The following is a 22766-nucleotide window of genomic DNA, read 5'->3' as shown; positions in this document are numbered from 1 at the left end:
TGCTGTGCTCCACTTCTTTCTGCCGCCGGGCCTGCACTCTGGGTCTGTTTAGGATCCTGCCAGGCCCTCTGTCGTCTCACTCACTCGCCAGGCCTGTGCTCTGGGTCTGTTCAGGATCTCGCAGCCTGGGTCGTCTCACTCACTCCGGTCTGTTACTTTTGACAAGCCCTCTCCCAACCTTACTTTTTGTTCTACTAATGCCCATAATTTCCCACATACTTACAGTAAACGGATAGAACTTCCATAAGAGAGATATGGCCATCTGGTCATCTAGCTTATCTTCAGGGATTGGATTACCCAATATCTGTTAAAAGAATGGTTAAACATTTCTGAGTAATATTGAAATATCAGGAACTAACCAAAACAATGTAGAATGAAGCTTCTGTGCAGGGACCTGATAGTCCTAGATCTTTTATCACTGTGACATTATCTATGAAATTAATGAACTTATATCTGGAACACCCTGACCCAGATAACTGAAGAAAACAAAATTACCATCCGTACTACCATATGTGGAAATTATGAGCACTCTCTTAGAGCAGCTGCTTTAGAAACCTTACAATTCTCCCTTCTTCTCCATTTGAAATATAAATCTCACCCAAAAAAGTTTCCTCAAATATCTGAAAGTTATTTTTTAAAATATTTTGACATGTCTTTTAAATATATAAACATCTGGACAGATAACTCTTGATCTGTCTGACAGTCCCAATGGGAAAATGGAGGTCTAACTTCTGTGGGGGCCTCACTTCAACTTACAGCTCTGCCTCCTGTCATGAAGATGAGTCTGTTTCTCTTGCAGATAGCGTGGGGGAATAAACCCAGCGGCTTAACAAGGCAGATGCCCCCCTCACACCTTCATACTTGTTTCACTCATCCAGCCTTGAACATCTCCAGGCTTTGATGTTAGGGAGTTGAGTTCAGGACATGCTTGGTCTTTTCTCTATCGCAATCAAATTACTGAATAAAACCTGTCCCAGTGCTTTGACTTGTACAAATTTGTATTTCATTTTACTTTATTTATTTTTTTATTTTTAATAATTTCTTTGAGAAACAAATAGCAATGAGACAGTTTCAAAATCGATTAATAGGACAGTTTTAATAATTAATACAGTGTATATTGTTGTCTTCTTAGTGGTTATTCATAGTACAAGATGCAGACATGATAGCCTATCCACAAACACTATTAGTACAAATCGTTATATTCACTAAATTAAGAGAAAGTAGCTGTATATCTATCCTAGCTATTTTTAGCATACAGATACAAAATGTTCCCTCATTTGTGTGCCCTTTTGATTAGTTTTGTCAGAGATGGGTATTCCATTGTCATGTAAGTATTGTAGGTGTGTGAATTCACCAAAATATTCCAATATAGTCCAGTAGTCCATAATAGTAGTGAGTTATAAATAGGACTGACTGTGTCAGAAGTTGTTGATTTGAGTCTTTTACATCTCAGAATATTAATATGGCTTTATAGAATGTGCCTAAGGAGAGTCACATGGAGAGAAAACATTCTCTTAGGCTTTCACAGAAAGCAAATTGTTCAATCAATGGCCATGACTCATCTACATGGCTGACACTGACAAAGGATCTATAAACTGTGGTACGGGGTTTCAGGATAAATCCTGAGGGGATTTGACTGATCTTGTCACATACAAAAGTTATATTTCTTGTTATATACATCTTGCTTTACCTTGGTCTTAACTATCTAGCAGAAAAGTATAAAAAGGAAGCATACTTTTATTTATGATTGATAAATTAACATGCTTCTTCCATTTTAGGAGACAAATGTATCTGAAATAAAATGACTTTCTTTCAATCTTTCCAATTATATACCTGAGACCTCAGGTGGAGACCTATGGAAGCAATAGTATGGGCACAGGTGGAAGTTGTTGCACCCCAGATAAAATCTCCTGGACTCCCCAACTTCTTCACCTTTCTGAGATTCCTCCATTTTGACAAGCTACACAATTCCTACCTCTGAAGAATGCATGAACCAGGCCATTTCAGGATTACTTAATGGAAAGACAATCAAAAATTGTCTTAGAAAGAGTTTCTTAAGGGTGAAGCACCCAAGTGAGGACTGAGGGTGTGGAAGGTGTGTCTCTGTCTAAGGGATCTGTACATACTCACCAGTGGAAGCAGCCAGCCAAACTCTTGCTTGGTGATTCCTACCATGTAGGGGACAGTGTTGAAGTTCTTTTCAGCCAAAATTTCTTCAGGTGCCTTAGGCAGCAGCACTCCATCGATCACAGTGGGCACTAAAAGACTGTGCTGGGGAGGATAGCACAATGCCTGTTATTTCTCTGCCTCAGATAACAGGATTATGGCTCTCTCTGACTGGATGTGGGTTTTGCCAAGACCACAGGCTCCTCTGGCAGAGGTCTAGTGTCCAGATAAACTCAGGGCTGTCTGGGAGACACCAAGGGCAGGTATGTGTGAATTTTGGGGTGCTGAGGTGATGTTTGTGGAAGAGGAGAAGGTAAATCACCACTAAAATGTAAATATCCATTATTACAATATAGATAAATTTGTATCTGATGCTTTATACTAGTTATGCATGCAAAATGGCATGAATGCTGAAGTAGTGAATACTAAGTAATTTTCCAAAGGAGATGTTGGAGTTAGTTCATTGGAGTTGGTTCCTGGGGCCTTCTATGACATTATCATCAATTTTGTTTTATAGGTAGATATTTATTTAAAGACTTGTACAACACAAGCTTTGTGCAGAGATTTAGTTAAATGCAAGACTTATTTGTGATAATACAACACCTGGCAAGGGCTCAAGATTTTTCTGACTTGGACTAAGGCAATTTTAAAGTTTGTGGTTCCTGCTCATGAAAATGCCATGTACTATGCTTTTTACAAATTCACAATCTCATGAACACTCGAATTAGCTGTTTTAACATTTTGTGCTCACCTATATCATGCACAAAAGTATTTCCTTACTACTTTCAAGAGTAGTTTTACATGAAGATAAGGAATTCTCTTCTTATTTTGGACTATTAACTCATTAACACTGAAACAAAGGTGAAGAATCTCATTAATGAAGGCTGAATTAAGTACATGTACCTTCTACATTTCTTTTTTAATTAATTACTTAATTGGTACAGGGTCTTGCTCCACAGCTAGGACTTAAAGTGATCCTCTTGTCTCAGGCATGTGTGTTACTATCACCAGTTTCAGAGCCAGCAAAGCACATCTGTGGTTCTGGAACCAGAACAGCATTTTGTACTGGGGATCAAACAAGAGTCCTTGTGCCTGACAGGCAGGCACTTAGACCACCAACCTATCTCCTCAACTGTTCTATGCTTCTGTTTTCATAAATCAATAGCGTCCTGTGCTTAGGAACATGAGACGGCACTTAAACACTATACTTGAGAACTGTCTTAAACTGAGAAATCATTAATAAAAACAATATCACCAAAAAAGGTCCACTGCAGAGATGACAGAAAAGATACTTCTTTTTATGAGAGATGGAACAATAAGATTTTCTCCTTCAACATTCCATGGACACATGGACATGCTTCTCAAGTTGCTCTGCATTCTGCACATATTTGCAAATAATCACATGAGTCCAGCAAGACTTGATTTGGGGCAACAAAAACATTTCAACAAGTAAATGAATTCAAAATTACAGAATTCCAGATTTTTGAGGATCAGTTTTCTCTGTTTATCAATAAAGCAGAAGCTTTTTAAGTGTAGCACTAAATGTGCCTAACTGTGATGTGGTTCCCTATTTGAGAACAAGAAAAGATCAAGACAAGAGCTAAATCCTACTACAATAGTCGGACAGTACTGAACAGGCACTGTGTGAAACCGATGCCACTGGAGAAAGCCTGAGAATGTGAGGATGAAGTCTATAGCCAAGTGAAAAGAAAGGCGGGAATTTCTCAAAAGTAGAAAACACTTGAGCAAAAGCACAAAGATGTCATTGTGCTCAGCCAAATCAGGATAGTAGATGGAGTGAGCTTGAAGGAATACCTCATGGCAGGAACCTGTGTTGTTGCTAGGTGGTGGACCATGCTTTCTGCATAATATGTGACACATCCTTACCCTTCAGCTATGTTTTGGTCTAATTAAAAGAAAGTCAGTGTGTCTTTTAAACAAGATCATTCTTTGAGGATGGGCCATGATATATTCTACCTTAAGTTTACAAAGACAAGTCTTATGATAACGTTCACAGCAGAAATGTGGAGGAAAAAAGGGAGGCAGTATGTAATAAAATTTCTGAAGTCAAGCAATGAAAGTCTTGTTGGGAAAGCACCCATGGTAGATCACTACAACCAGAAACCATGAAAACAACTGTAATGCCACTGTCTACTCAGGGGACATGGGTGGCTGCCTGTGAAGCCATCTGCACAATCTTGCTGGGCTGAGAAAAGTCAGGGCATCTTCCTTTCCTCACAATCAAAACCCAGCTTATTGGAAGGCCCTGTCAGTTCTCCCTCCAGGCACATCTAGATTTCACCCACACATCTGTTTCTCACTCACCAGCCCTGGTGTGATCAACTAGGATCCTGTGACTGGGCTGCAGAAGTGGGTTGTCCCCAACTTGCAGTCTCTGCTCCCTCTGCACCTGACCTACCTCTGCTCTTCAGTGCAAGTGGGACTCAGAGTGTGATGTAAAATATAAGATACATTACTGTTCAATTCAGAGCCTCTAAGCACCTCCTATCTCTTGCTGACTCAAAAATCTAGTCAGTGACTTCCACATCCCAGCCTCTTGACCTGAGCCTACAGCCTTCAGCTACCCTCACTGCCTCCTCTACAAACGCACAGACTTCCTGCAACAAGGCATTTGAGTTTCTCATAACCCTGCCTCCAACACTCTTATCCAGGTTTCTTGAGTGCTGGATGCTTCCCTCTTTTGCAGCTGTACTCCCTCATCACCAACTTGATGTCAAAGTCCCCACAAAGTCTCATGTTTGGTGGGGCATCTGGTCAAGTTGGACAGGTTACTTGGAAGGATGTGTGCACAGACAGACTCTACTCGTCTCTTTCTGCTTCCTGTCTGCAGTTGGTGAAGAACTGTCCTACCCCAGACCCTTCCACCATGGCATTTCTGTCTTAGAGTCAGTCTTTCACAGACTCAATCCAATGAAACTCCAAGCCAAAATAAACCTCTTCTCCTTCAAGCTGTGGGTGCCAGGTATTTTGTCTCAGTGACAAGAACATTGCTGAATACACCCACTCTATCAATCCCTGATGTTGCTATTTACATTTGCAACACTGCCGGATTCTCACCCCATTGCACCCTTTCTCTTTCACAGTTACAGGCAGTTGAGAGTGAGGGCAATGGAGGATTTCAGCGGGTTTCCTGGGTGCTGGGAGGAGAGCTGTAATCACAGGCTGCTTCTTTGCATGGATAATTAGCCTTATGTCCTCCTATGAGATTGGGCTCAGTGAAGGATCCTGGGCTCCTATGCTGTTTCCTCCACCTCATGATAATAGAATATTCTGGTCAAGTGTCTTCACAGAAGCTTTTCAAAAAAGAAAATGTGAATGAGGAAATGTATATATGCCCAGTGTACACAGATCTGATGATCAGGAGCACAGCTTTGGGCTTAGGGTAATGTACTTCATCCTGCCTATGATCTTACTGTCTAGGTTACCTTCAAAAGTCATGATCCACTCTGGGCCTCAACAATATGTCCCTAAAATGGAACTCTAATTCCACAAAAGAGATTTTTTTCATTGTGAATTGGAGCTTAAAAGGTTTAAAGGATCAAAACTTATAGTCAAGAAAACAAAAATCCTTACCTCTCTGGGGTCTCCAAAAGAATCCAGAGTAGAAAAATTCTGTGAAGACAAAGAAAAATGATGCTGTGAGAAATCCTCCTCATGATAAAGCTCATCTTTAATCTGTGCCACAGAGTCACTCTATTTTTAATTCTGCTTCATCTTTTTCTGGACCTAGAGAAAAATGATTCCCCACAGGCTGTCCTGCATACAAGCACAGGGCAACAAGTAGATCAGGTAGGCTCAGGCACCAGCAAGGGGAGGGGTGTTATACCCTGGAACCCAGAATCAGGATCACTGGAAATCTTTGAGTAAATATCTTCTCTTAGTATCTCTGACATCCTTTCATGCAAATGTTCAACTTGGCAACATCATCTCAATTCACCTCTTGCATAAAGTGAAAGAAAGTTGACTAGAGTGACAGAACTGTGATAGCTTCAGTGACTGATGGGAGAAGAGATGGGATGGAGTGACCACTGAGGGCATTCTCATCATACTTCATCTGTTTCCCTCTTCTGCCACTTTGTGATTTCAAGTATCTATATATGACTTTGAGTCTTTATATCCTCAAATTAATAGATTGCTATAAGGATGCATATATGCCAGGGTCAGTCTAATTGACTGTATACCAAAGTTAACACTGTGATCTTATGGGAGACGATTTCTAAACAGATGGAAGCCCAGGATGATGCTCTCTTTTCCCCTCACCAAGTGATATATGTGTTTCAGTGACAAACTAACAAAGGGGAGTAAAAACCGAGTGAACAACACAGATAAATTTATAATAATACTTAGATCCAATGAAGTGGAAATAAGTCACCTGTTTCTGAAATTTTCAGTTGACTGAAGACTTTATTGCATTAAAATGCTTTTTTCTTCAAGTCCTAATTGAAAGGAGCTACCTCATTTTGCATTAGGAAAACCTGACTAACACAAAACCACAGAATCTGATTTCAACTCGTGCTTTTCTTTGTTGTGTTTTCCCCAGTATTGCAAGGTTTCACAGGTTCTGAAAAACTAATGGGTCTCACCTACATAGTTTGGTGACCTATGTGTTCACCAAGAGAAAATTTCTCCATTATGAGGGGTAGCCTAAACAGGTGTGGTAGCCAACCCAGAATGTACTGGGATCTCAGGTTCTCAGAGTCTCCCCTAAGTCATCAATTATTTTTGTGTAATCTAAGCCTTCTAGTACCACAAGGAGAATGACTAAAATGTTTTCCTCTTTTCAAGTATCATAAAAGAGCAATGACTTAATTTCTTGGATATCTTGTTTAAACCTAGTTGATATGATGAACCTAGACTGAAACAGTGCCATGGTAGAGTCAGTCTGTGAATGCAATGGCAAAACATAGCACTAGCAGCTTACCCTGAAGATACAGAAGTTTCTTTCATGGTTGAGATCTAGACAGAGGACTGAGAAGCTCAGGTAACTCATGAGACCACAATCAAAATGTTCCCATGAAGGAAGCAGTTTCCATGGGCTCTGCATGCTCTTCTCTTGAGGGCTGTCTTGCTAAGCTTCCCTGTGATGACACATGGCCATGACCTTCCATCAATGTGCAAGGGTCACCTTCCCTAAGATCCATGACTGCTGGCTATTATGAGCATGTTTCCTTTCTGCACTCCCACTATGCTTAACACACTCACTATATGACTTTGTTTCTCTTTGTGTAGTTCTTTGTGAAGACAGATCTGGCCAATTCATAAATTACTTTCATAATTAATAAGGAAAAATGAAACTCCCTGATTAAATAGTAGCTAGTGTAGCTCCTCTCATCTGAGAGCACCCTTCAATATAGTTAGCACAGAGAGATGACTGGATATTTGTTTAATGCAACCTAATTGGATGGATATATGGATATACCAGTGACAACTAGCAGGTAAGTGACAGATGTGTCTTTGCTTTTGGAGTACAGGGTGAAGACATAGAATTATTTTCCTGATGTTATGGCTTTTGTTGAGGTGTCCATCCAAAGTCTCATACAGTCACAGGTGGGACTTTTTCAGAGATGGCTGATACACTGTGCAATGTTAGGTTTAAAGGTGCCAGGATCATACTCCTGATTGGTTTGATACCAGCCTGATCTTGGTAGCCTGAATACAGTGGAAGATACAGAAATCAACTTGTCTTGTTTCTTGTTGTTCTGCTAAATTTTTCCCACATGCACAGTTTCTTCTCTGCAATGCCTGTCTTACAGTCCACACTGCTATGACATTAAACAATTATTCACTTAAACCTCTCCAACTGTGAGCTAAGCAAAACTTTCCTCTTTTAATTTTGGTTGTCAGAAAGTTTGTTTCAGGAATGAGAGAGAACTATCAGATGGCTTGTAACTCACTGAGATGAACATAGGAGAAACAAACAAAGGAAATATTATGTGTGGGTAAACACTTGATTGATCTAAAACTATAAATGAATTGTCTGGGTAGAAGGATGTATAGATGAAAAAGATGGATGCATGGATGGATGAATGAATGGATGGATGATAGAAATATAGATCAGGGAACTCTATGCTAGGGTCATTCTAATTGACTATAAAGCAAAGTTAACACTGTGATTTTATAGGAGATCATGTCTTATGAACAGACAGAACTCAAAAAGTGATGTTCTCTTCTCAACTTACCAGGCTATCCTAATTTAGTCAGTTTTCACATACTGCAGAAATATAGGCCAATGATATATATAAATAAATTGTCTTCATTTATATAAGTAGAATTTAATATAAATTCTATAAATTTATATTGAATTAAATTGAAGTTACTTATATAAGTAGAATATTGTATAGCTTATAAATAAATCAACATGAACTGTGATGTTTTTAAAAAAAAACTTTAGTACTTAATGTTCCTATTCCCCAAATTCAGGATGCTAATTCCTTGCAGAAATATAGTGTATTCAATTTCTTAAAATACATTTGAAAACATGAATATCAAAAGACTTTGGTAGAAAGAACCATAAAAGTTTATGTAGGTTTTCATTAGATTAGTGTTGGATATTTTGACATCTGTGCTACTTCATAACAAAAAAAAAAAAAAAAAGAAAGAAAGAAAAAGTCAAACTCCCACTTTGGATTAGCAGCCTAACTGTGCTGCTGAAAAGGAGAAACTATCTCAGATGGCTTAACCAGGGAAAGAGAAGAGCTGAAGAGATGAAGTGTAGGGTCAAGTACACAGTTACCACAAGAACAGAGACACCTACCAGTTTCAGTGTGGTCTCCAACAGTTCCTCCTCTGTCTTCTGGCGCAGGCAGTGAACCATGACAGCTGAGGAAGTGGTTTTACACCCAGCAGTGACAGCAATTTTCTGCAATAACAACAGAGTTCCAAAGTACTGTCTCTTTCTTTTATCAATGTATTCAAAGGGGTGTTATCTGTTATCACAAATTCAGTGTCTAAATGCAGTGGAAGGTAGTTGAACATAATCTGCACCAGCAGCGGTGAGGTTTGCTTTTATCCAAGAGTTGTTGTTTCATTCATAAATGGGCATGATCCAGTAACACAATCACTGATAGTTGATCTGTTGAAATAGCCATAATAATTATCCCAAGCACCACATATAAATATTTGATGGATAAACACAATATTCTGGAAGTTGGATATCTCAAAAGTGGTTCTTCGGCATGGAAGTCAAAGACTGCATTCAAGATTTCACTGTCTGATGTCAAATCTGAACTCTTCTACTTCCTGGCTATGTGATCTCCAGCAAGCCCCTTAACATCCTGACATCTTTTTTCCCCTTCATCACTGAAAGCCATCTTTGCAATTCTCTTGTAGGTTTAGGAAAAGTGATGTGCTGAATAAAATGTGTCCTGTCTCCCACAGAGTAGTGCTTATACAGAATTGCAGGAGACATGGGTAAGATGATTCACTGAAAGGTATTCTACACAGTATGAAATATGGTTAAATATGAGACTTGGAGTATCTCTTCCTGCTCAGCTATTCTCACTTCAGTGATCTGTTCAGCATCTGATGATACCTTGGAATTTCATAGCAAGAAACTCCTCTGTGGATTCCAGGAGGGCAGAGAATGTACCATATCTGTGCAAGGTGAAGAAAATATACATTATATGGTTAGCATGAGTCATACCTTAGCCAGAGGCTTAGCATCCTTGCTTAACAAACCAGGAGTGAGGGCTACACCACTCTGGGAAATGGCCCTGTGGAAGAGGTTCTTGGCCAGGGGAGATAGCACCTGGGAGGGGAGAGGAGGGTGGAAGTTAATTCTCAAAGCGTGGAGATCAGTGACTCACTTATGCTTTAAGACTCCATCTACCCATTCTTCTACCCTGTCCATTCACCTTAAGACACTGGGCCCTCAGTATAGCTTGTTATAGCTATAACAAGATAGCTAGGATAATTGTAATATGAATTTCTATTATTTCATTGAAAGGAATAATATATATATATATATATATATATATATATATATATATGTCTTTTTTTTGCAGAATCAGGGATTGAACTCAGGCACTTGTGCTTGCAAGGCAAGTGCTTTTTCTACTGTACCATCTCTTTTGTCCCTGTACTTATATATTTTTTGCCTGCCTCTGTCTTGTAATCTGAGCAGATAGTTTGACACACAACAATATTCAATTTTATAATCACTGTTAGTTTCTTTTCATCTTGTTGTAAAATTTGATATTGATTTTATTGATTCTTTTTTCTGTTTTTTTCTCTCTAAAAAAAGACAATAGCACTGAGTAGATATGGAAGTTTTCCAGATTCCTCCTTGCTTTCCAGTCTCACTCTGGGTACTGTTGTCCCTAGAGAACTTTAAAGGGATGGGGTGAGAGCTGACAAGAGAGAATAACATTGGAAGTGTGTGGAATATGCCCATGACAACAATCAAACTGTTGGGAAGACACTTAACATTTACAGAAACAAATTCTGTTTCAGAATCTCCATTAGTTAGAATTTATTCCAACAATATAATCATCATGAAAGAGCTATAGTTGTTGTTCAGTGGTACGATGTTTGGTGTATAGATACACAGATGAAAATACGTGGAAAACATTCTGCTAATGTTCCACAGTGACTACTGTAGATAGTGGAAATACAGATGACCATTTTGTTTATTGGGCTTAACAATTTTACCTTTCTGTATTATAAAGTATATGCAAAATCATCTTTTGGATATTCAACTATGAAACTAATACCTTGTGGGAAAAACATAAAATAAGGCTCATAATTGCCCAATAATGAAAGCCTGATTGATCTCTTCAGATTCCTAACAGCCTCTTTAACATGAATGAGTGTCTTCCAGTCCCAATCCCCATAAGAGCAGCACAACTCAACACTCCAGGTTGGTTCTGTGTCATAACATTCCTATACCATCCTGTCACTATCTCCCTCTGCTTTCAATTTCCCTACTTCCTTCTTCTCACCTGCTTGGCCAGGTCCAATTTTATCCATAGTCCCAAGAGTGTTGTCCTCCCTCTTAGACATGGACAAGTTGTCAGAGCACCTTACAGGAAGCCCCTGTGTGCTCTATAGCATCAAGTCACATCCTTGACGTTACTGTATTCAGTTTATATCAACCCTACTTTACCAGGGGAAATAAGGTGATATTTGGTGCTCAGAAACTTCTGACCATGGTGATATATGCACAATTATGTTTTTGGAAGTAAAATCTTGGAAACAACCCAAATACACACCGACAGAGGAATGGACAAAAAAAAAGATTATCTTTTGTAAAATGGAGTACTACTACTCAACCATAATGAAGGATATAATTGAGGCATTTCTAGGAAAATGGATGCACCTTGGCAACATACTGTTAAGTGAAATAAATATGGGACAAATGATGAAGTATAGCATTGTTTCTCTGCTGTGAGAATCTGTACATGTAAATAAGGACCAAAGTGTATAACGTTTAATGTGAAAAAGAAAAGAAACAAAGAAAACAAAAGGAATCCAGGAAGAGGAGAGGGGAAAGGGAGGAAAAGAAATTTAAAAATGAAAAAAAGAAGGATAAAACATAAATAAAGCCTTGCAAATAAAGATAGGAAGAGGGGTTGAATAGAAAGGAGGGTGTTGGGGGAAAAAATTAAGACACAACATATACGAGAACAAATTCCCTGTAATGAACATCATTATTATGCTTATCCAAATTAAATCAATAAAGTTAATAAATTAAATTACCAGTTAAAATTAATAAATTAAAACACTAATAAACAATAAAAGTGATTAAAAAGAATAGTGAAAACTCAAGGGGAAAGAAGAGTAATATTGCTATTGCCAGTTAAATTTGTAAATTCTTACAGTCCCAGGAAACTAATCTGTCTCTAAGCCACCTGCAGGGTATTGAAAGTTGAGCCTGGGTTCTTCATGAGCTGATATGAGCACTTAGTAAGCTCAGCAATGAACACAAGTCATATAGAGAGTACAGAGAGGCACCCATGACTGGAATAGCTGCTTCCCAAGACATTTCACCAGCACCCATAGCAAGTCTAGGATGGGTGTCTGGTGGCCAGAAGACTTACAAGAACAGAGACACATTCACCTCCTGCTGACTGTCCAAAGATGGTCACTGATCCTGGATTGCCCCCAAAGTTGGCAATGTTGTCCTGAACCCAGTGCAGTGCAGCAATTTGATCCAAGTGACCCCAGTTCCCTGGGCTATGTTCATCCCCTGTACTGCAAGAGACAGAAAGGTGGGTAGAAATCAGAACTATCACAGTGATGCTTTTAGAACTGAAATGATCTGAGGTCTCTCATTTTTCCAGAATAAGGGGCTGGGCTCTGTGTGCCTGATATAGGGGCCTTACTCTGCCTATCATTCCTATAGCAGTATTCAATGGAGTACTTTACCTTCATTCTTCCAGTTACTCAGACTGACCATCTACTGTTCATCAAAGAATGACCTGAGGCCTAGATTGCACTTAAGAAAAGAACAGGCAAAAATCTCTGTATTTACTCAGCTTAGATGATACTCTACAAACAAATAAAGAGAAGTTATTCCTTCCACTATTGAAAGTGACATTAGGAAAAATAACACCTGGTAAAGAAAGAAGCAGTCGTGGGACAATGCAGTGATATTTTAGATCCCATGACTGCTGAAAGCTTCTCTGCTGCTTTAGCATTTGGTAAAGTTCTAAATAAAGGAGCTGTGCATCTTTGATTTTAGTCTGAGAGTGGAATAGGTGAGGAATGGTTGGATAAATGCATTTCAAAGTTAGAGCCAGTAAGATTTGCTGACCAAGTGGAAGTATTGAAAGAAAATTGAGGACTTCTTCTTTTCAGGCTGGAAACATGGAGAGTATAGAGACTAGAAAAAGAAGGTTCCTATTGTGCCATAAACCATTAAGAAAAAGCAAAGACATTTCACAGAGTTGAAGATAAAGTACCTGAGAAAGAAGTTTTCCCAGAAGGTGCTTCACAAGGCGAGGAGGAATTTCATCTATGAAAAAGCCAGGCACTATCATAAGGAGTACAGACAGATGTACAGAACTGAGATCAGAATGGCTAGGATGGTGAGAAAAGTTGGCAATGTCCATGTCCCTGCAGAGCCCAAACTGGTATTTGTCATCTGGATTAGGGATATCAATGGTGTGAGCCCAAAGGTCCGTAAGGTGCTGCAGCTTCTTCACCTTCACCAAATCCTCAATGGTACCTCTGTTAAGCTTGACAAGGCTTCATTTAACATGCTGAGAATTATGGAGCCATACATTGCTTGGGGGTACCAAACCTGAAGTCAGTGAATGGACTAATATACAAGAGTGGCTATGGCAAACTCAGTAAGAAGAGAATTGCCTTGACAGATAACTCATTGATTGCTCAATCTCTTGGTAAATATGGCATCAGCTACATGGAGGATCTGATTCATGAGATTTATACTGTTGAAAAATGCTTCAAAGAGGCAAATAATTTCCTGTGGCTATTCAAACTATCATCTCTGTGAGGTGGACTGAAGAAAATGACCACCCATTTTATGGAAGGTGGAGATACTGGAAATAGGAAAGACCAGATCAACAAGTTTATTTATTAGAAGGATGAACTAAGGTATCTACCATGGTATTTTTATGATTTGGTCAGTTAATAAAGTATCTGCTTCCAAATTTTAAAAAAAGAGAAAATTAAGAAAAGGTTCCTCCCAGTTGACTGGTATCTTGAGAAACAGGAAGGATAGAGCTAGAAAATGCACTATGGGCTTTTGGGTAAGAGAGGAAGATCCTTCTTGGGTAAGGGTGCTTCTTGGACATCACAGTATATAGGTGCAAGTGGGAGGCATCTTGTAGAGATCCATGGAAATGGGAGAGGATATCAAATGATGCCACCTGACAGTAAAAGGGGTCCACTGAATCACTGCTATGAAGACAACAATATGCAATGTATCGATTACTGTAACTATCCTACTAACTTGTTTTGAAACTGTTTCATTGATAGTTATCTTTTTTAAAAGAATAACAATTTTTTAATCTATACTATAAAAAAATTTACAAAGGGGGGGTCAATACTCCAAATGAGAAGTTGTAAAAGTGCTCAGGGATTAGGGGAGAAGGGGAGAGAGAAAGAGAGGACTGCAAATGGGGTGAAAGTAAGAAAGCAGCTGAGAAGGAGCACCCAGGAGGTTGTAGCTTGGCAGAAATTGAAGGAAGCCCTTCAGAGAGGGTCTCTGTAACTGGTGGTGAGAAATCCCATGAGGCAGGAGCAAGAGCTGTTGGATCACTATCGTCCTGTATGAGAAGACCCTGGCTGGCAGTGAATTGGTTGGAAGTCTGTCTCAGTAAAAATACATCTACACTTCCTCCCTGAAACTGCCTCTTCCTATTTCCCCCGAGATGTATAGCACTTAATTTCTCTACTGAATGCTCACTCCCATCAAAGGAGAAAAAGCTCCTTTCCTGACTTTGGTGGGCACTGGGATACAGCACAGGTAAAAAGTAAATGAATATTTCAGTGGCAATAATATGAAAGCTAGGCTTTCCACAATGAATAAGAGTTTGATAGGGTGATCAGGCATTCCAGGCAGAGGGACTAAAAACCATGCAAAATCTCACAATAAATGTGTGATTGATCAGTGGAAAGTTTACTGGGGTACAATAACAAGAAAACTTTATGCATTATTACAAGCCTTAAGAGAGACATAATGCCAACTCTAACTTCATATATTTTATGTGGCTGCCACTATAGTTTGGTTTGCATGAGGTTCCTGGCCCATTATCCCAAATGTTCTTGTGCTGAGGTTTTGATCCCTAATGTAACTGTATCCTAGATCACTGGGGCAACTGTCCTTAGAAGAGTTTAATATAGATCCAATGAGATGCTGGATAGTTCTGAAAGAATAATCTGCTACAAAACAGAAGCTTGCCTCTGACTTCTCCTTCTTGACTCCTTGTCTTCTCCTGTGGCATATTTTGTATACTAAATATTCCCCTTCTGATCTCCACCATGTTGTGACACAGCCTGAGAACTGTCACCAAAGACTAATTGAATGAAACCCCTGGTGATGGAATAAAACAAATAAATTTGTTTCTTTAAAATAATCAGTTAGTGTCAGGTAGTTTTCATGTCACACAAAACATACCAACTCAAAAGCTAATGTGTGAAGAGGCCAGAATCTTACCTGAAGAAGCCCCAGATGCCCAGACGGTACTGGATGGTCACTACAATCACATTCTCAAGGGCAGCAAGAGCCAGTCCATCATAGGGTGGTGCTCCACCAAACAACAGACCACCTCCATGGATCCATACCAGCACCTACACAGACACATCCACAAGGCTTACAGGAAGCAGAATTGGGAAGGATCTCAGACATGGTCTGGTTTCATTCTCTGCTCCCATCCCTCACTCAGAGCACCCACAGTTTAAACTTCACAGTGGCCATCACATTTGCAAATGACTTCTTTGTTGCTCTTCTACTCTCCCACTTGGGTTCCAGGACATCACCCTACTCAATATGCCTGAGTGTCCCCTCTTTTTTCCCCAGACTTTATTTGTTTTTTCCTAAGAATATCACTATGCAAGCCACAAAGCCCAACACTACACCATCCTTCTGCCTGACCATTCATCCAGATGACATGATCATGGGAAGATCTGGTACTTCAGCTTCATCTCAGTTTAGTTTTTACTGGGGAATTAAATATGTATGCAGGGATGATTCTCTCAAGATGCATAATGGCCTGGACAGTGATCTTTCTTTCCATGCCTTCTCTCTAACTCCAAATCCTCCCACCTTCCTGAGCCTACCTCATCCCCTCTTCCTTCATCAATCTTCAGTGATTTAATTAACATTATCTGAGAGCCTACTATGTGCCAAGGGCAGAGATCAGAGTTGAAGATGAGAGGGGATGCAGCAGCTCATAGTCCTAGTTACTGTATTTCAAAAGTTCACATTTAAGGATGGTGTGGGAAGATAAAACAACAGCCACACTGTAATTCTTCTAATAAAAAATCCACTAAAATAGCTCCATGCCTATATTAAGGTCTTTAAATAACACATTCACCAGGCAAACACTAATATTTTCCCATGTAACAGAGGGGAAATCTGGAAAATAATATCTGCATAAGCTGCCATGGCTATTAACCGGTAGCTGCTGAACTTGCCCATGCAGAATGGTCCAGCACTCAGGTATTAGGCTTCCTATTGACTGCCATCAATGGCTACACTATAGAAAGTCAGTTCTTATTGTGTTCATTGGTGCCGGTTTATGAACATGTCCAGACTGCCAAAAAGCTTGGTACTCATAACCAGATACCCATAGGTATTATTTTATTTGATGAAAGAAAGTTTGAGAGAAATTAAGAAATTGTTCTCACGTATATTTCACTCAAAGGAGGATCCTGTAGTTCTAGCTTCTGTCTACAGCTGGAACGTCTCTTGTTTTCTATCTCCTGAAGACCCTTTTGCTTTTTTTTTCTCCAAATGTCTTCAGGGCAGCTTTGGCTGGCTTGAGTTGGGGGATTGAACCACAGCAACCTGAGTCTGACTGCTTTGTTGAAGCTGCCACTTAAAGAACTGAGCTAAGGGGAAGCCCCCCCCCACCCCGCCATTGCTTTTAACCTCTGACATGAGCATATCTCCAAGGCAAGAAAGGAGTCATTATTGAGTGGAGGTTGAGCCTTAGAAATGATTGTCAATGATATGCTGAGCAGTTAACGGATAGCTATGTGGTCAAGATTGTAATATCTTTGAAGGCAGGACCTGCATGATGAATGGGGGCATAGTTGCATATTTCTCCTCTTCGAATCAAGTAACACTGAGTATAGAAGAGAAAACTGAGTGAGTGATTAATTAGTTGAATGAATGAATGAATGAGTGAATGAATGAATGAATATATTGATGAATCAATAAATGAGGGACATTTTCCCCTTTCCTTATGCCTTACAAAGCACATATAGGGATAACTTCTAGTCCTAAGATCACAAACTTCTGCACAATACCTGAGACCTATAATAGGATATTGCTGGAGACTATGTCCTGTCTTGCAGTATGCTTTCCACATCCCATGGTCTACAATTGTAATCTGCCTTGCCTTTGACCTTTAATTCACTGGATAAATGCTGACTCATGGAAACATCAGCCAGAGCCAAAGCAATCAGGGAGATGTGAGAAAATCTCACCAACACCTCTGCCACAGGACAGTGAAAGGCCTCACTGTACTTTCTGGATACTGAAAGTTGACATGGGTGCTGTGCAGAAACCAGCACATGTGCTTCATTTCCCAGGCCAGTTAGAACACACTGGTTTGATGATCAGAAGATCCAATGTCTTGTGTTGCCTTCCCTGTGTGTGACTGCCTTTTCTTCATCTTCCACCCAGTTTGCTTATCATTAAGGTGAAGGGTTTGTTTTCTCAAATATAATTTCCAGCTCTATCTTACCTTAAAATTAAATCTTAGCTATATAGGATCAGAAAGATCTTAGCTAACTAGTAATGAAGTATAATTATTTATTTCTTGCTGTTAATATGATGAACTTAGAAAATCTACAGTATATATTCCATTTGGATATAATTCTCCCCCAAATGAGTTAAATGATCAAGAGAACATAAAATGGAAATGTGCATTTCCTGTGATGAAAGGAAATTCTGGGCCCATGAATCTGCACTGTCCTGTGGTGCTTCTGCTTCAAGAATCCTTCATCACCATCCGATATGTACTGAATGATCCAAGTGCTGGAACTCACCAGTCTTACCAAATGGTTCCCAGGCTTACCGGAAGCCTACTTTTCCTTGTCAAGTCAGCAGGGGTGTAAATATTCAGGTACAGACAGTCTTCAGAAAACGTGACAGTGATACTCTTTCTGGTGTTCTCTATGTCTAAACTTGTCTGCCCTGCAACTGGATCTTGGGAACACCTGGAAGGGAAGAAAGAACATAAACTTTAACTAGATGGAACCTCCAGTTTTGCCTTTGTTCTTACCTTTTTCCAGGGAGTTTAAGCCTATATATGTAAATACCATGCCTGAATGGAGGAATTAACTTGAGCAAGAGATTTCTAGAGGTCTTGATGGAAATCCTGGGACTTTGTGAACCTTACAGACCATGTAGTGTGGTAAAGACTTAGTGTTTTCCTTCAGAGAGTTGGAGAGTCTCTTTTTCAGGGACGAAAGTTTGTGTATGAACTGATTGATCCTGGTCAATGGCATTTCCTTCATTATCAAGATAGCCCCACTCTCTTTTGCAGTGCTAGGCAATTATGTTCCTCCAACAACTAACCAAGTTCTAGTCCTTGGTAGACTTCCATCACCTAGGGAAACTTTCCCAAATATCAGACATTCATATTCAACAAGCATTTTGAAAGTAATCACTGGAAAACTCCATTTCATTCTTGCATCATGTGGGAGGCCATTAATTCTATTCCTCTGCTGAGTTTAGTTTATGGTCCTTCTCAACCCTCCTATTTCCCATAAGTCTCTTGCTATGCCCCAGAGGTGGGACTTCCTGTTATAGTCCCGTTGCCTAGTTACTCAGGCCTTTTACCCGCACACATCATTTCCTTATGCCTCCACTATATATACCCAGAACCTCCCCTAAATAAATGGAACTTGATCAGAATCCTGTCTTGTCCTCATTTCTCGCGTCTCCTGTCCTTTGTCCCCTCTTCAATTCCCCGCTTCTCCCGCCTGTGACCTTCGTTGACTGACCCGCTGGTTTGGGACAGCATCAGGAAACCAGAAGTGCTGGATGACATTGAATGAATTTCTTTATATTCAGGGCCCCAATCTGTAAGAGCCAAGTGAAGTGAGCACTTTCTTTAAGAGTCTTGCATATCCAGCACACTAAGATGCATGATCCAGTGTGCTGCCCTAATAAGAGGTCTCCAAGATCCAACACAGGTTAAGACTGGTTGACCATATTGAATTATCCCTGTGTGCCACCCTCCAATTTAAGTTCTTGTGAACTAACTCATTGAAATTACAGATCAACCACAGGCAGGGGCTCTGTTACTTATGGCATTTTATAGATAAGAAAATTGAGGAACAATGAGTTTAGAGAACCTTCCAAGTTCACATGGACAGGAAGATTCATGCTATTTTGGGTTATCTTCAAGTACATTGTAAGAAATGTTCTAATATTTTGATAGACCCAACAGATAGCCATTGACTGAGGTGCACTGGGGGTGATTGTGAGGTGGCTATGAACTAGACAAGGTAAGAACTTTTGTTTCACCTATTCATGACAACTGGAGCATAGCAATATAGACACACCTGCGAAGAAGAACTTGTGAAGTTAACCCCAAATCATATGCTATACCACATCATTCTGTCATCCACCACTGCCTCTCAGCTATTCCAAGGCTTAAGATGGGAGAATAGACATCATCATTACATGTCTTTTCTCTCACTGGATCACTCTTCACTCCAGAATTCTGCACAATATCTTAGAGTACCTAAGTCAGTTATTAATTTGCATATTATTTATCTCTCCCTCTGCCAGTTGCACAATTCATGACCAGATGTGTTTTGTATTGTTCAATAATGTTTTCTAAGAAAGTATATCAGATGTGCAATAATAATTCTTAACAGAAACAAAGCATGATGAAATAATGGAAATATTTCTAAGAGTCTACAGTATTATAGAGAATTCTAGAACACAGTTTAAATCAAACATTTGATGTCTTGCCTCCTCATGCATGCCTCCATCCCTCTAACACAACCATCTCCTGTGAATGAGCCCACTGGCTTACATAGGAGAGTGAGATGTGGTGTTCTTCACGTAAGTCCAGGGCTCTGGAGGCTGTGGAGGAGCAAATCGCAAGGATCCAAGAGGAGGTTTGGCAAAGGGGACTCCCAGGAAAACAGCCACAGGCTGTGCAGATCCTTCCAGGCTGTCATACTTTCCCAGGACTTTGCCATACATGGTTTCCACCACAGGTGGTGAGGACAGGTGCCCTGCTGGACATAGACAGGAAAGAAGACACATCAAAGGGATGAGGTTAGAACTTTATTCAAGTTGCTGTTTGCCTCTTCCTACGCACATAAGCTTGAATAATTTCCGCAAATCAACTAGGTAGGACTCAGATTCCTCTCCAGTAAAGTGAGGATAAGGAAAACTGTCCTTGCTATCTCAAAAGCCTACATAGAGAAGAAAATTGCAACAGACAAGAGGAAAAAAATCCAGGCAAAAGTCTGTACACAACGGAGAGAAGCTGGGAATGAGCACAGTATGCGTCCCTTACCTTAGAAATGTGTGCCCATTAGAATCCTGGTGTTGCATTGCATGATGGATGAAAGCATGCAGAGCAGGTGGCCTCTTTTTTCAGGAAATCTGAGTTTATGGGAACAAAGAGCCACACACAGTCTAAACACCAGGAGGAAAGAGAGTGTGTCCTTGTACACTAATCAGAAAGTTGTTATTGGGGCTGGGTTAAGGAGTGAGTCATTCATTGGTACACAAAAGCTGATGTTCACTACTAATGACAAGTAAACAACTCAACACAGAATGGGAATGTATAAATGGCAGAGGAGAGAAGATGCCGAGCTTGGGTGGGAAGCTGAAAGCAGGAAATGAATATCATCAGATGAAATGCAGGACAGAGAAATATAATTGTGGAATGTGCAGGTATGTCAGAAAAGGCCCTAAAAGACAGGTTAAAAATAGGTGGGTTTTTCTAGTGAACAAATAAACTTCAGGAAACTTTTATACTAAGGGCATAATAGACATGTAAAATTTACCTGAACAGGTCTTTCTGCAGAGAAAGAAATGGGACATTTTATTAAGGGTATATTTCTTTATTTCTTTTGCTTTTATTGCTATATATTATTGATCACATTAAGATGCACTTCCTGGGAAATAAATATATGGAGATTTCCATTTCTCATGGCCTTGCAGAGTTCCTTATTTCTTTATGCTTTCCTAGGCTTCTGTAACACACAGATTCCTCTTTATACTTAGGAGAATAATGTTAGGAATATAAAGAGAGATGTGTTGGAGGAACTGTGTAGGAGGATTCAATCCTTGAAACGATGTGGTTTCCTCAAAGAAAAGTGAGAAAAAAATAGCCTTATGATGCTGGCTCCAAATATTACATACATTTAAAAGCAGACTCAATCAGAGTCTTGTGAAGACGATGGAATACAATTAGACTGTCACAAGACTGTAAAGAGGCATGTGGGAGTCAGGCACAGTAATCCAGATGAAGATGCATAAGCACATCATATATGTGTGTGGCTTCATTGAAAACCTGTGCAACAGAAGAGAAAGCTCTGAGAATAAAACATAGACATAGCTGCAGTTGAGGCTGAGAGCACCCACCAGCACGGGGCAGGAGAAGGGCACAGAATCAGGGCAGCCAAGGGAGAAGAGGCAGTGGAACTGGTAGGAGTGCAGAGTGTTTCAAAGAGGGGAGGGTGGTGAAGCAGGAATTTCAAGAAGTGGTCTGGATTAGTTCAATGATAACACTGCAGCTACATAAAGTAGGCTGAAGCCAGATATCCCAGTGTGAATGTTTGAATGTCTTGCGAGACTTCAACAAGAATGAAAACAACAGAAGTCACCATTTTGGTTATAAAGATTGTCCACTATGGGACAGACTCACACTCTGATTCCTTAAGGTTGATTCTCAAACAAGGCTTTGATAGATTAGCATGAAGAAGGTTATGTTACACATAAATGACTCTCGGCGTGGATGCAGCCTATATGGACTTCCTGAATATGAAAATGAATGGAATTTCCAATGCAACCAGCAGTAAAGGACAATTCTGCTCCAAGTTTAGGTTCTTCCTGAGCTTTTTACTCCATACCAGTTCTCTCACAGTGCTACATAGCCTGAGAGAAGGTAAAATCCTATTGATGTCAGTGATCTTAGGAGGCTAATACATGCATATTATCTGGCTTCAGTACCAGTGTGACCAGGACATGATTTTACCAATTATCTTCGGAGAGTACGTATTCCTCTGAATTGCAATTTCTCTACTTATCAAATGGCACACCTGTATGTTGAAGTCTTTCATGATAGATCTGTATTAACCAAGAGTTGAATTTCTGTTCTGATTCCTTTCTTCTGTGAGGCCTGTGATGTCCAATCGATCTGAACCCTCACACCTGCTTCTTGTGCCATATCCCATCCACTGCATCAACAAGATCTTTTGTCTTCACAATTCTAAATAACAAACTATCTTGGCAGTGAACACCAATTCCTCAGGGGTTGGCCTCACTACACTTCAAATTTCCTGTGAAAACCCTCCATTGTAATTCAAGCCTCTAATTCCTCTTTTCCACACATCATCTGAGACAATGACTGTTGGAAATTCAGTCGTACAGCGCTAAATTGCTGAGCACAGAGAACTCTAGCTACATTGGAAAAGAGCATGTGCATAGAGCTCTGAAGTCAAGATAGAACCACAGCTGAGGCACGCAAGGACATATATGGCTGAAGCTCTCTATTCCAGAGCAATATAGCTACTGAGAGGTAAGACAGCAATATAGGCAGCAATATAACTCCTGATAAGCATTATTGCTACCTACAGTTAGAAATATGTTAAAATATAGCTATCTTAGAGAAAAGAAGGGGCTGGGGAGATGGCTCAGTAGAATAAGAGCTTGCCTGGCAAGCACAAGGGTCTGAGTTCAATCCCCGGTT

General features: G+C 39.9%; 1 protein-coding gene across 2 annotated transcripts in view; it reads right to left on the bottom strand.

Moving 5' to 3' along the window:
- The window catches only part of LOC101570036 (liver carboxylesterase 1-like), a 46632-nt gene that overhangs the window by 21659 nt on the left and 2207 nt on the right, over window positions 1–22766 (bottom strand). The window contains exons 2-10 of one of the 2 annotated variants that reach the window (XM_004637053.2): window positions 19872–20079; window positions 17898–18039; window positions 15308–15441; window positions 12225–12378; window positions 9830–9934; window positions 8942–9046; window positions 5761–5799; window positions 2131–2271; window positions 224–304 (exon numbers count right to left, since the gene is read on the bottom strand). In XM_004637053.2, coding sequence (XP_004637110.2) covers window positions 224–304; window positions 2131–2271; window positions 5761–5799; window positions 8942–9046; window positions 9830–9934; window positions 12225–12378; window positions 15308–15441; window positions 17898–18039; window positions 19872–20079 — 1109 coding nt within the window. The remainder of the gene's footprint in view (window positions 1–223; window positions 305–2130; window positions 2272–5760; window positions 5800–8941; window positions 9047–9829; window positions 9935–12224; window positions 12379–15307; window positions 15442–17897; window positions 18040–19871; window positions 20080–22766) is intronic. The other variant, XM_023721759.1, reaches the window with a different exon arrangement.

This window comes from Octodon degus, unplaced genomic scaffold (genome assembly GCF_000260255.1).
Source record: "Octodon degus isolate 3935 unplaced genomic scaffold, OctDeg1.0 scaffold00085, whole genome shotgun sequence".
NCBI classification, from domain to species: Eukaryota; Metazoa; Chordata; class Mammalia; order Rodentia; family Octodontidae; genus Octodon; species Octodon degus.
The sequence above is the reverse complement of the archived record's forward strand: the minus strand, read 5'-3'. Positions and strand labels throughout refer to the sequence as shown.